This window comes from Salmo salar, chromosome 18 (genome assembly GCF_965601325.2).
Source record: "Salmo salar chromosome 18, fSalSal1, whole genome shotgun sequence".
In the NCBI taxonomy this organism is placed as follows: Eukaryota; Metazoa; Chordata; class Actinopteri; order Salmoniformes; family Salmonidae; genus Salmo; species Salmo salar.
Window position 1 is genome coordinate 77,201,592 of NC_138308.1, and position 13,781 is coordinate 77,215,372.

A 13,781-nucleotide genomic window follows, 5' to 3' on the forward strand; every position below is an offset into this window, starting at 1 on the left:
TGACATGTGAACCTTGTAGTCTAAACTTAGACACAGGAGCGTAGATCTTAGGGGGGGACATGTCCCACTCAATGTTAAACAGACGTTAACAGAGACGCTAAAAAGCCAGAAAGCTCGGTGGCTTGGTCCTAGGTGAAGAAGTAAGCTGCACTGGAGCTAAGCGCTAGCTAACCGCTAACCACAAACACACTGCTTCCCTCTGTTAGGGCTGCTCTTACGTTACAGCGACCATTGTTGCTGTAACGTGACAGGACAGTAGAGTAAAGTCTTTCAAAGAGCCAAGCTGTGAATGAATGGCCTTTGAGATGGATGGATGGAGGGAGGGATGAGAATATTGCACTTGGAGCCTCCAGATCAGAAAGAGAGAGGTAGAGAGTGATCGAGTGAGTTGGGAACTTCTGCCGTCTGGTCATCATGGAGACGCAGAGTCAATGCTGTTCCGTTGCCTCCGCGGCAGTGCCACAGTTCACCCCTCCCATGAGAGATAGAGAGAATATTCTGGGATGGCGCCAAGGAGAGGTGGTAGAGGACACCGAGTTTAGATGGGCACCGGGCACAGACAGTCATGTCATAAACCTAGAGGAAACGAGAGATAGAGAGGGAGGGGGGACGAGAGGTAAAGAGAAATGAGGGAGGGAAAGAGAGGGAGTGACAGAAACGGAAAGAGAGTGGGAGAGAGCAGCTTGCCTCGAAAGCCAGAAGACAACAGGTGGATCTGTGGCTGTGAACTCCAGTTGCAAAACTAGGTAGAAGGACACACCCTGTGTACAGCAGCGTCCTTTGCCTCTCACCCAAACACTCAGCCACAGGAGATTGGTGGCACCTTAATTGGGGAGGACAGGCTCGTGTTAAATGGCTGGAGTGGTATCAGAAACATTAAACACCTGGTTTCCATGTGTTTGCATTCCATTCACGCCGTTCCAGCCATTATTATGCACCGTCCTCCCCTCAGCAGCCCCCACTGGTCTCAGCCACGTGTTAGGGTGACGGACAGGAGCATGCAGATCCACACACATGCATACAGACTAGTCATTGTAGGGCTTGGGGTACACATGACACACAGACAACAGGTGTGTGCTTACAATGTATAATGTATGTAATACTCATCAGTAGGCTATAGAAGAAAACAGAAAAAAAAGAAGTGATGATGAGATACTGGGCATTGTACATATTAATCCATCAATGTATTTGACGAAACAAAAAATGTAAAAAGACTAACATGTTCCAGAATTACTTTTGGATGAGTACGTGGGGGCTATTTCAAGCCTGTGTAGTGGGATCAAAAAGTTTATTAATTGGCTTTTTATCACGATACAAGCGTAGAATGGATGCATTTTAATACATTTAATTTCATTTCCCATAATCTGTCATTCATCAGCTCCAACCCCCATATGATGTAGCAGCATGTAGCTGTGCTCTGACCCATCGGCACGTTGGTAAGAATACAGGAAGTCTTCCTGCTTTATGACTTCCTCTCTGGCACAGCCAAACAGGAAGCTCACTCCGTGTTTGACACAGAAATAGCCTTCACATTCTCCTTTTTTAATCAATTACATTCTATGTTGTGCACTTGTTTAAGGTAATTTATTATGAAAATGTTGATGGTAAACATTGCAGTGCGTCAGCACAATTACTACAGTACAGACTGACATGGAAATAGTAAAACTCAGCAATTCCAATGCTTCTAATATCTGAAGCAATTTGATCTGCAAATGCCACAGCAGACCCAACCATTTCTAATGTATCTTCAGCCACTTTCTTTGTCCTCCTTCCTCCCACTCTTTCACAGTGTTCTTAGCCAAACAAAAATGTCTTCATTATCCCCCCCCCTCTTAATCGTGCTCCATGGGAATGTGGACGTCAATGTGTTTAGTTGCGTACGTCGTTAGCTCAGTTATTCTGTCGTTTTTGGTTCAGAGAGAGTGAGAAAACATAAAACTACCACATGTAGAGAGGGAAGGGAAGATGACGGCGAGGCCTCCCTGCTTTCTTTTCCTTGAAAGCTTCCTGAAAACCACAGACACATGGTACAGAATCCCCCTCACAGTGGGAGAGAGGGGGACCAGGGGGTAGACAGTTTTAAAGAGAGAAAACACACACACAAACACATACATATGCAAAAACAAACACACACACACAGAGTGAGAAAGAGAGTTACGAGAGAGAGCTTAGAAAGAGCCGTCAGTCTAACACCTTGGCTTTGATGGGTTTGAACTCTGAGGGAGACTTCTATGGGAAAATGGAACACCACGAGCTTTGCAGGGGAGGGGGAGGTGGGCTGTAGGGTAGTTGCATTAATCCAATGTACAATGTATTTCAACTTGATTGACAGACCCCCCCAAGCTTCTCCCTTGGCCCCCCGCTGCTGGATCCTGAAAGACCGTTGAGGACAAGCAAAGAAGTGGGTATTTTGGTGAGGCTTGCACGCTGGGAAAAGGTAAAGGGTCGTCCTCCATAAATTAGACTGTTAGCGCTGTGATTTGAGCTTAGCATGGACACATGGAACCGTGTTAAATCACTAGCGGCTGGACCAAAGCAACAACATCCCTGTACTTGTGAAATGTGTCTCTAATTCAGACTGTAGAAAATTCCCAGTAAAAAGCCACTGAACTATACTGAACAAAACTATAAACGCAACATGCAACAGTTTCAACGATTTTGCTGAGTTACAGTTCATATAAGGAAATCAGTCAGTTGAAATAAATTCATTAGGCCCTAATCTATGGATTTCACGACTGGGCAGGGGCGCAGCCATGGGTGGGCCCACTTGGAAGCCAGGCCGACCCACTGGGGTGCCAGACCCAGCTAATCGGAATGAGTTTTTCCCTACAAAAGAGGTTTATTACGGACAGAAATACACCTGAGCACATCTGTGGCATTGTGTTGTGACAAAATTGCACATTTTAGAGTGGCCTTTTATTTTCCCCAGCACAAGGTGCACCTGTGTAATTATTTTTTATTTGGATCTCTTTTAGTCCTCATTTGGACTAATCTTCCAAGAGTCCTTAAACACTTAAACATTAAAATGCAATTTATAAAACAATCACATTTTTACATAATACACTGACATATTGACCAGATAAATACCCTAACAGTCTGAAAAGAGAGATTGGTTCCTTCATCTTCCATAGTCCTGCACAACCTTCCAATTTATCCTAAAGTATTGTTTGAATTTATATATTGAAATGTTTCTGGTTTGCTCAGATAAATGATTCAATTTCTTTATTGCTCTGAATCAAAATGTTATTTTGCCTAGTGTGCTAACTCATGATCATGCTGTCAGCTTCTTGATATGCCACACCTGTCAGGTGGATGGACTATCTTGACAAAGGATAGAATGCTCACTAACAGGGATGTAAACAAATTTGTGCACACATTGAGAGAAATAAGCTTGTTGTACATATGTAACATTTCAGAGATATTTTATTTCAGCTGGGACCAGCACTTCACATGTTGCGTTTATATTTTTGTTCAGTGTAGTTTCAAAGTTAATGTCACATCCACAAGTAGTGAAATGCCTTTCTTGCTAGCTCTAACCCCAATAATGCAGTAATCTATAACAATGTAATACTAAAAATAAGTTAGAACAAAAACACAAGATATAACAAGAAAACAAGAAACTAAGTAGGACTATAACTAATCCAGCAATAATGTTTGGTATCCATGAAGTGCTATGTTCAGTGAATGTGTTTTATAGTTTCATATTTTTGAGTTCCCTTTCTCTACATCTACAGATTCCTGTAGTAAGTAAGCACTAACATAACACTTCTTACACTGGGGAAACCAAGGGGAACTGGGGGAGAAAAAAAAAAATACACCTTTGGTTTTTAATAGTCACACGCCACCTAGTGGGCTAACTAAGTACTTGGAATAAGTGCACTTTAAAAATCATTGAGTCCAACACAAGTCTAGACACGCCATTACTCCACTGTATGTATGTCAAGAACGGCACTGATTACAATCCGGATATCAGGTTGACTGAAAATGTATGTGACCTAGAACTCGGGGGGGAATTGTCTCTTGACATTAATCCCAAAGTACATGTTCTTATGACAGACGCATTTCAACCTTTCCAACTATTGTTTCGATCTCATTTGACCCATTTTCCCCACCTCTCTAGCAGCAAGGTCAAGTGAACATAAACCACATTTAGACTTTCTTGCAATAGACTTTGTAAAACTAGACTCATTTGGCATCATCCAAAAGAGCAGTCTTTATCATAAAGATAAGTTTTCCATGTGGTTTGGTCAAATAAGGGACCATTATGCCAAACCCTCAAGCCGAGACTAGATAGAAAGTCTGTCAGTAGATTGTAAAGGTCCTCTGGCTAAAAGGGACTCAACTGATGGGTAAACTATCATTTTACCAACAAATTTCCAATAAGTCTTCCTCCTCCATTTCCCCTAAATAATACTCCATGACAAAACCCCCAAAAATGTGTTCCAAACAACCCTAAAATTATGGACAGTGGACCATGTGTGCATCCCAAAATGGTACCCTTCTCCCCTATGTAGTGCACTACTTAGTTTTAGATTAGAATGGGCATCTTGGGGTGAGATGCAAAGTTTGTCACTAATTGTTAATTTACTGTATTTTGTCCTTGACATCTCAACGCTTGAAGTGGGTAATTGCTGATTAATACATCCTATATTTATAAGCCGCTAAACCAATGTCAGGTGTGGCTAACCACATAAAGTAAATAATTGAGACAAAAAAGTTATTGGTGAATATGGTTGAGTCAACATAAAGTACATTCTTCCCTAAGAGAAAGTCTAACATCACATAGCAATATCAACACTATGGCATCACCTGTACAAAAGGTTAACCACACTGCAATCCTGTTAGTCTACGCTGAAATGTTAAGTTTCAACCCAATGGCAAGTCTGCATTAAAGAGAACAAGAAAATTTAAGTATGAATATTTATTATAAATTATCACATTTACAAGCACAACCATGTTCTGAATAAATACTTGAGAGCAGGGCTATGGGGTCAGGTCACATCTTTCATGAATTCAAACCAGACTGACTTCAAGGAAAGATTACCTGCAGACATCGTCAACTAGTTAAGTTCTTTCCTCATGGCTCCCAAACTCCTACCACTTTGAACATCCCCTATGACACTACCCACATCCCCCTCTCAGCGTCACTTGGGAATGGTGGGAGGGGGAAGGCCTTGGGGTCCCTTCCGTCACCTTGGGGTGACCCCCAACCCTCTGGGTGTTGGTTGATCCTTGTCCAGTGCACCGCCATCTTGGCCTGACACTGCGGTGTTGGATGTTGACTGCACACTGGGTCTGGAGCTTCCCCATGGTTGGATTCCACTGAAAGAGGCACTTCCTAGGATATCAGCAAATGGGATAGCCTTGAACCTCATGGTTTGGGGCTTAGCTGGTTGGGAGGTGGTGTCGATCGAAGGCGAAATACTATTTTGGCTCTTCACGTGCGTCACCTTGACACGTTTGCCCTTTACAACGATGCTGGTGGGTGTACGATGCTCTGCAAGTTCAGTGGGGCTTAGTTCTGGTTGAACTTGGACTCTGGGAGGGCTTGGGTGGACACTGGGGGCAGAGGTGGGCACAACTGGGGGTGGATGCTCTTTGCTGATGGGAGGCACTGTTTGTGCACCGAGATCCTTGTCCTGGGTTGACCCTGCTTTGCTTCTAGGTTTTTGGAAGCCCATGAAAGCATAGCTATTCGGGCTTTTTGAGAGTTTACCAGATATGAACTTGAAGGGATTGCTTGTCATTTCATTTCTATCCGAGTCATGTGTGTGAGACTTGGGGTCTGCATAACTAGAATGATTCACAGTTTTGTGAGATGAGTCACTGCTTTGAGAAGTTTCTATGCTGTGGACATTCTGGCTCTGACTGGCTGTTGTCGAAGTAATGGAGGTGGGCTGGATTTCAGCAGGGGCAGATACATGGCTGCCTGAGGGCCTAGTTTCACCTGGGAGCTTTATGCCCAGAACACCTTCATTCTGTTTGGACCTGGAACCTTTGGGCCTTCTGTAAATTACTGACTCAAACTTGTTGAATCTAACTTCAGGCATGAAAGGGGCAGAGCTTGTTGGACCAGGTTTAGCTTCTCCTGCAGTCAAACGGTCATGGAAAACATTGTTGCCGGGCAGACTAAAGGTTGGCTGAACATGTTTTAGACTCTCACTCCGGGGAGATTGTAGTACGGTTGGTTGGGATCCCTTGAAAACATGGCCGATTTTAGCCTTGTTATCCTCGCTAGGTGTATATCTACGAAACCAAGGCATACCGGCTCTCGTGGTAGAGCCAGGCATGTCAGTGGTAGTAGTCTGCACTTCTGAAGACTGGACATTGCTGGAGGCATGGAGGCTGTTAGAAACTAGGGCATCTTCTATGGACATAAGTTGGACTTCTCGTGGACCTGATTTGAATGTCCTTGGGGCTAGAGTATCGCTTGGGGCAGAGGAAGTTGTAGTGGAAGCTACTCGAATTCTAGGGGCAAAGCTATACTTTCTGTATACATCTGGATACCCACTGACAGAACTCATTCTCATGCCCCTAGGTATACCATAACTATGTATCCAGCTAGTACCCTGACTCTTTGCAGTGTTTGTGTTGATTGAAGGTCTGATAGCAACAGAGGGTATGTCATTGTCACTCACGATGGGAGCCAATGTTTTCTTGGGATCTTGATATTGGAACCCTCTGAGTGTATTGACATTCATGGATCTTCCAGGTTTGTAGTCACCTGTGGCTAACCCATACTGATAACTGGATGAGCTTCTTAGCCCAGGTTTCTTCCAAGGGACATAGCTACTCTTGGTTTTCAAAGAGGGGTCAGGGGCAGTTTCTCTCTCTGCAGGCTCAGAGGGACTTTGGGTGGGTTGAGTTGCAGTGGGGGCTATTATGTTCCAGAAAGAGCCAAATCTAAAAGGAGGTTGAATTCTGCTGAAAGCACTTTTAGCCTGAGTATTAGCCATTTCACCAGGGAAATAGCTACTAGGGCTCTCTCTACTTTGAGAAAAGTTAACACTGTGATGGAAGGGTTTGTTGATACTAGAAGCACGTTGGGCTTCACTGGTAGCATCTACTTTAGAAGAACCGGATTGGCTCAGAGTTGGTGGGTGCACTTGTTGTCCATTGGCAGACTTAAAAGCTGTAGGGTACAACTGAGAGCCTATGTAGCCATACCCCCTTTGGACATGTGTGGATCTTCCAGATCCATGAACACTGGAGTTTCCTTCACTTTGGTTAGCAGAGGCAGCACCAAGTCTGCTAATGGTCTTCACTCCTTCACTAGGGCCCTTGTGAGTGGTTTCAGAGGTGCTGGAAGTGGGTTGGGATTCCCTGAAGAGAGAATGAAACGTTCTGTATTTGGATTGCTCATTCTTGCTCACAGGGTTTTCAGCCAGTTTGGCTGGGATGGGGTTGCGTTCAACAACAGGAGAGCCAAATATGTCCCTGGCAGGTTGCAAACTACTGGTGGTAACATGGCTCCTTTGGATCATAGGGTTTGAGACTGAATGATAGGTAACAGAGGCACCCCAGGTTCTGGGGACAATTGGGCTACCTAGGCCACTAGAAGGGTAGGTACGGAAATGGACAGTCTTACTGGGCACTGAGCTGCTTGAAGATCTGTTAGATTGACTGTTGGGAGGCTGAGACTCCTCACCATCAGGGGAACCTTCTCTCCCAGTTTGGACTCCCGGTCTCAGCCTAAAGACCATCTGAGCCTGGTCAGATTGGACACTACTGGGGACCGGTTGGCTTGGGCTGAGACTATGGCTCTGGCTAAATATGTAAGGGTTGTAGAAAGTCCTCCATTTTCTTGGGCCCTGTGTACCGAGAGAACTTCTCTGTTCGTGTACTGCTCTCCTGCCTACAGGGAAATAAGAGTGCAATTCAGTATTATTCATACATTTCATGTCTAAATACACTGAACAAAAATATAAGATGCAACATGTAAAGTGTTGTCCCCATGTCCTGAAATAACAGATCCCAGAAACGTCAAACACAGCTTATTTCTCAAATTTGTTCACATTCCTGTAAATTAGCATTTCTCCTTTGCCAAGATAATCCATCCACCAGACAGGTGTGGCATATCAAGAAGCTGATTAAACAGCATGATCATTATACAGGTGCACCTTGTGCTGGGGACAATAAGACATCTGTGGCATTGTGTTGGTGTGACAAAACTGCACATTTTAGAGTGGCCTTGTGTTTTTAGGGAGCGTGCAATTGGCATACTGACTGCATGTTACCAGAGGAAGGAATGTTAATTTCTCTACCATAAGCCACCGCCGTTTTAGAGAATTTGACAGTACGTCCAACCGGCATAACAACCGCAGACCACGTGTAACCATGCCAGCCTAGGCCTCCACATCCGGCTTCGTCACCTGCGGGGGTCGTCGGAGACCAGCCACACGGACAGCTGATGAAACTGGGTTTGCACAAAAAATTAAAAATAAAGAATCTCAGGGAAGCGCATCTGCATGCTCGTCGTCACCGGCGTCTGGGCCTGACTGAAGTCAGTTACGATGCCGAACTGCAGTGGCAAAATGCTCACCGTCGATGGCCACTGGAGAAGTGTGCTCTTCACGGATGGATGCCGGTTTCAACTGTGCCGGGCAGAAGGCGTGTATGGTGTTGTGTGGGCGAGCAGTTTGTCAATGTGAACAGAGTGCCCCATAGTGGCAGTTGGGTTATGTATGGGCAGACATACGCTACGGACACAATTGCATTTTAAAAATCAGTGGCAATTTGAATGCACAGAGATACCATGAGATCCTGAGGCCCATTGTCGTACCATTGATCTGCCGCCATCACCATGTTTCAGCATGATAATGCACAGCCCCATGTCGCAAGGATCTGTACACAAAGTGTCCCAGTTCTTCCATGGCCTGCATACTCAGACATGTCACCCATTGAGCATGTTTGGGATGCTCTGGTTCGACATGTACAACAGCATGTTCCAGTTACTGACAATATCCAGCATTATCACACAGCCATTGTGGAATGTTGTCCCCCTCCTCTTCAATCAGCCTGATAAATTCTATGCGAAGGAGCTGTTGTGCTGCATGAGGCAAATGGTGCTCACACCAGATATTGACTGGTTTTCTGAGCCATGCCCCTAACCTTTTAAAAAAGGTATGTATTCCCAGTCATGTGAAATCCATAGACTAGGGCCTAGTGAATTTTACATATTTCCTTATATGAACTGTAACTCAGTAAAATAGTTGGAGCGTGAACTAAAACCTCACATCAATTGCGTCGCTGAATTAAATGGACATGTTGGTAGTGCTCAGAGTTTTCTAGTCAGATTATTTGGACAGAGAAAAAAACATGCTGAGCCCTAAATATCAAATGTTAAGTCGTCTTGTCCTTACATTACATTTAGTATGTATGGTTACTAATAAAGTAACACGGCAGCTATGGAAGTTCACTGAGTATGTTGTTCTCAAACAGTCTAAATCATATCTTCAAGGAAAACAATTTCACGTCACAAGATATGAGGTCAAGCACACAGGTTATGTAAGGATAGATTCTGAGCAATACCCCTGGGCAGCTGGATATTGTTAACCATTAACCCAACTCACATATGACAAACAACTTCATGGACATCGGTATGACCCGAAAAGAACATTCACTTTCTGTGCAATAAGTTAAAAATAGGAACGGTATCATGTTTATTACTCTTACCCCTTGATAAACATGAACGACTGACATCCACAGCAGCTAATACCAGGCATAGGAACAGAAGTCTGTAGGATGACCAAAAAAATAAGGTTTGATTTCGTGAGTGATAATTACATTACTGAAAGACAAGTACATTTCTCATTGCTAATCACAGTACAAAGTATTGGGCAATAGTCTGAGGCTACTTGATTAAGAAAAGAACATACCTAGAATTAAGTCTTGGAGTCCTTGACATCATTGCTGGCCATCAACCAACATATGATACACGGCAGCACACTCAGATTGTAACTGACAAAGAGTCCAAGGTAAAAAATTTTTTTAAAAAGCCTTGTTTCATCAACCTCTTGTTCCTCTAGTTGTTAAATAGCACGCTGTGCTCATAGATCCCCATGATTAGCATATCAGATGTGCCTGTTGCTATCTCAACAGGTGCATCTAATTCAGGACCCGTTCAGAAGAGTGCAACATTACAATATGTTTCAATAGGGATGTATTGTGTAGATTAAAACATATTCTTGTCTGTATAGAATAGGCCAGGTAATCACGTTAGTGCTGTTACATTTCTATTTGCGTCCTGAAATTTTCTGAACGTTTCACCTCACTGAACACACGCCCGGCCCATGGGAACACAGGTGCAACCATTTATGTTGATTGCATCCTCCAGAATTTTGGGGGAAAATGACACCTGGTCTCACTTGTTGGATAGGTCTATATGGCACGAGCTTACGCTGTCTTATATTCTAAATAATGGTAAACCAAGCAGAAGTTCAGAACAGTATTATATATTAACTTATTCTTCTGCGAAAAAGCAAGAATCAGTTACTACTGCAAGCCATTCATCCCGCCGAGAGATGAAAATTAACAAAACAATAACATGTTATACAACAAGACATAAAGGTGCAAAATATCACACACAATCAATAAAAGTGAATTAAATACATTACATTCAAATAAAACGTTTTCTCTTGAACTGAGCACCAACAATATTCAACACATTCTAATATTTGGAAATGGAAAGACACAGGCTACTTCAAAACACCAACAAAAATACAATTTTAGATTTGAACTATTTCATTTTAGAACTATTTCATTCAGTAGCCCAATGGCTTCAAAGAATAGCCTACAACGGTGTTATTTTAGGCCTTTACAATTCTGTTACCATTATGTGTTTGGTCACCAATTATTACATGCATGTGTGAAGAAATGGACACATAGGCCTAGGTAGCTATTATATGGAATACATATTACTGCTTGCTCCAACTTCCAACTGGACCCGCCAGTCTTCTACATTCCAAATAGGCTACTGTAGTGTAGGCTCGTGGTCGGCAACACCCCCTCTGATCAATCAGGCGCAACTGAGGTGCGTTCAGTTCGCTCAAACGTTTGCTAAATTACGGAACGGTTTGTACCGACTGACACGGTTCCCCAAAACGTTATTGAAAAGACTGAGGTAGGCTGGCTCCCGTTTGGTGGGTGTGGCGAGGTGTGGCTTGAAGCAATGAGTGACGTATTTAAAAGGGCAGTGGCCACGCTGACAGCTTTCTCCAAACCGGTTTTTCAACTGGTCGTTCAGTACAGCACCGGATCCGTTCAACTGAACGTGCCAGAACGTAAAAACGTACTGAATGCAACGCTGATGACTTTCCAGTCAATGAAGTCCGCATCAAATGGTATAGCATGACATCATGAAGAGGTCTCGTAGGTCCTCATCAGTCATACACTCTGTAGGGGAAAAACAAAATATGTAAGAGAATACAATAAATGGCCTTCTTTGGGCAGGCTATAATACCCTACTTTGGTCCGCAGGTAATTTGTTAATGAAAATGCCATCAAAGTAGGCTATGAAAAGAAAGTACCGGAATATGAAGTAACGTTTTGTGAAAACTAAAGAGTATTGCAATAGAATAGGGCTACTTACGCGCTCTCCTTTGGGAATGATTCCCAGTGAATTTGCCCCAGACGCGACTCAGCGAACGGCGGAACCTTCCACCTCTGGAACCCGAAGATGAGTCCCTTTCCTCGGCTGAGTTCTCATGAGGAGTCTCGTTGTCATCCTCCTTCCCCTCACTATCCTCCTCGTCGTCTGTCATGCTTTCATCGAGAACGCCAGATACCACCATGCGCTCTAGAACACTTTCGTCTACCCGAAGCGCTGCCCTCACTTTACCCGAGACAGGGGTCGGGTATCGGCAGAGTGGGCAAACAATTGTCTTGTCCTGCGGCGAACATTCCTTCGTGGATTCCACTTCACATACTGAGGATTGGGAAAGAGTCACCAGACAGCGCTCACAAAAGCTGTGCTTACACTGTAACTCACGAGGACACCGACGGCCAGTGTTGTAGCTTCGGTAACAAATTCCGCACTCAAGTTCTGAACACATTTTTCTTTCTCTTTGGGTAAGGTTTCGTACAACGAGAATGAACTGTCTGACTTAATTGGCTATTAGGCTATATTTATATTTCTTAGTGTGGGAGGGACTTTCACTTGACAGATTGCCCAAAAAAATAGTAGTAACCTATGACTAATCTTTTGGAAATAGTGATGTCATCAAAGAGACGCGGCCTCCACGTGCTTACCCTCCCACTCTCCACCCACACATCCTTTTTACTGTATATGGAAGAGAGTTAGTGGGCCATTCTGTTACAGTTTGGCCAATGTCTGTCTGATATTCACCCACAGTTTCCAGGTATGAAGAAAGTTAATCTGTATAGTGGGCTGTCACCCACATTTCCCAGATATAACAGAACCATGAATGTAAGACAATGTGCTTGCATCAAGAAGGTTTCCTCTCTTTTGAAATAGTGATTTTGATATTATTCTGTGTCAAACTGGCTCTTGTCTGTCTGTGTCTTTAAACATCAGAACTGCCTTATGGGGGTAGGAGAGAGGCAAAGATAAGAGTAAGAATCTTTTAAAAATTCCAGATCCCTTAGTAAATTCCCTCTGTCTGTTTTTTGATGACATCAGACTACTTTGTAACTGGATAGAACAGGAGTGAGCCATGACTGCAAGGAGCTTGAACTGTCAACTTCCTATGCTGCCCCATAGCCTATCTGCTAATACCTGTCTAGCCCATAGATAAACCCATATCAGTCACTTAAGATGACCCATATGTCTCACTATTGTCTACTCTAGTGACTCACACTGGCTCAGATACCCTTTGAATTCCATCTCATTTGATATTCCCTGTAAGCATATTAGAAACATTGATATCAAACAAGCTGATAGTTACAAACGTGTTGTGCAAGAATCTGTTATGAAAACACAACAACATACTATTGTCTCTGTTGCCACTGCCTACTCACTCTACTCACTCTACTGGCTTTACCCTTCCCAGAAATCCCAGCACCTCCCTCTTACTGACACTCTCCGGGGTGTTTCTGGTCGTAAACGTGACGTCGGCCTTTCGTCCCCACGCTAATCCTCCAAACAAAGCCCATGACCTATCAGGTGACCCAGCAACTCTTTTCATGGTGATTTCCTTCTCCTACAGTCAAAGCCAAGAGTAACAGGATCTTAGGGAGGATAGGACATTTGAAAGAAATTAGACAGTACTCTTTGATGTGTTATTGTGATCTGAGGAACCATTTTCCTCTGTGCCTGCCACCTGTAGATTGACTTACTGTAAAAAGGGATACTGTATTTATGTAAAGAACAAAACAGTTTAGAACTTGTACTGAACAGAAAAAAGAGGCATAGGGCTAGTTTCCCGGACCCAGATTAAGCCTATTCCTGGACTAGAAAAAACTCTCAATGGAGATTGAGCATTGAGCAGCATGCTTTTTAGTCCAGGGGTAGGCTTAATTTGGGTCTATTAAACCTGCCCATAACCTTTACAAACATAATACTTTAAAAAAAAATATTACACATTCTTTTACTTTCTCATTCCCAGCTCAGTCCATATAATGACGAATTGACACACTGTTTAACTTTTGTCATGTGATTGGGAAGTACCGAGATTCCGTTCTGCATTTGCTGGGTCTGTGTTTTGAAAGTGAGTCATCCTCTCGTGGGTGAAAGAGTGCAACGTCCAATCTCACCCATATATTATGGCGATGCGATAAGACCCACTGTCTGTCATACCCAACCAGACACGCCACTGTTCAAG

At 43.5% G+C, this 13,781-nt stretch overlaps 1 protein-coding gene across 1 annotated transcript; it reads right to left on the reverse strand.

The window, feature by feature from the left end:
* Nucleotides 1-10,440: 10,440 nt before the first annotated feature.
* On the reverse strand, nucleotides 10,441-12,101 carry rn182 (RING finger protein 182). Its single transcript, NM_001140984.1, is given in 2 exon segments — nucleotides 10,441-11,394; nucleotides 11,591-12,101. Coding segments are annotated over 2 exon segments (522 nt in total). The 5' UTR covers nucleotides 12,054-12,101; the 3' UTR covers nucleotides 10,441-11,335.
* Between the last annotated feature and the right edge of the window lie 1,680 nt (nucleotides 12,102-13,781).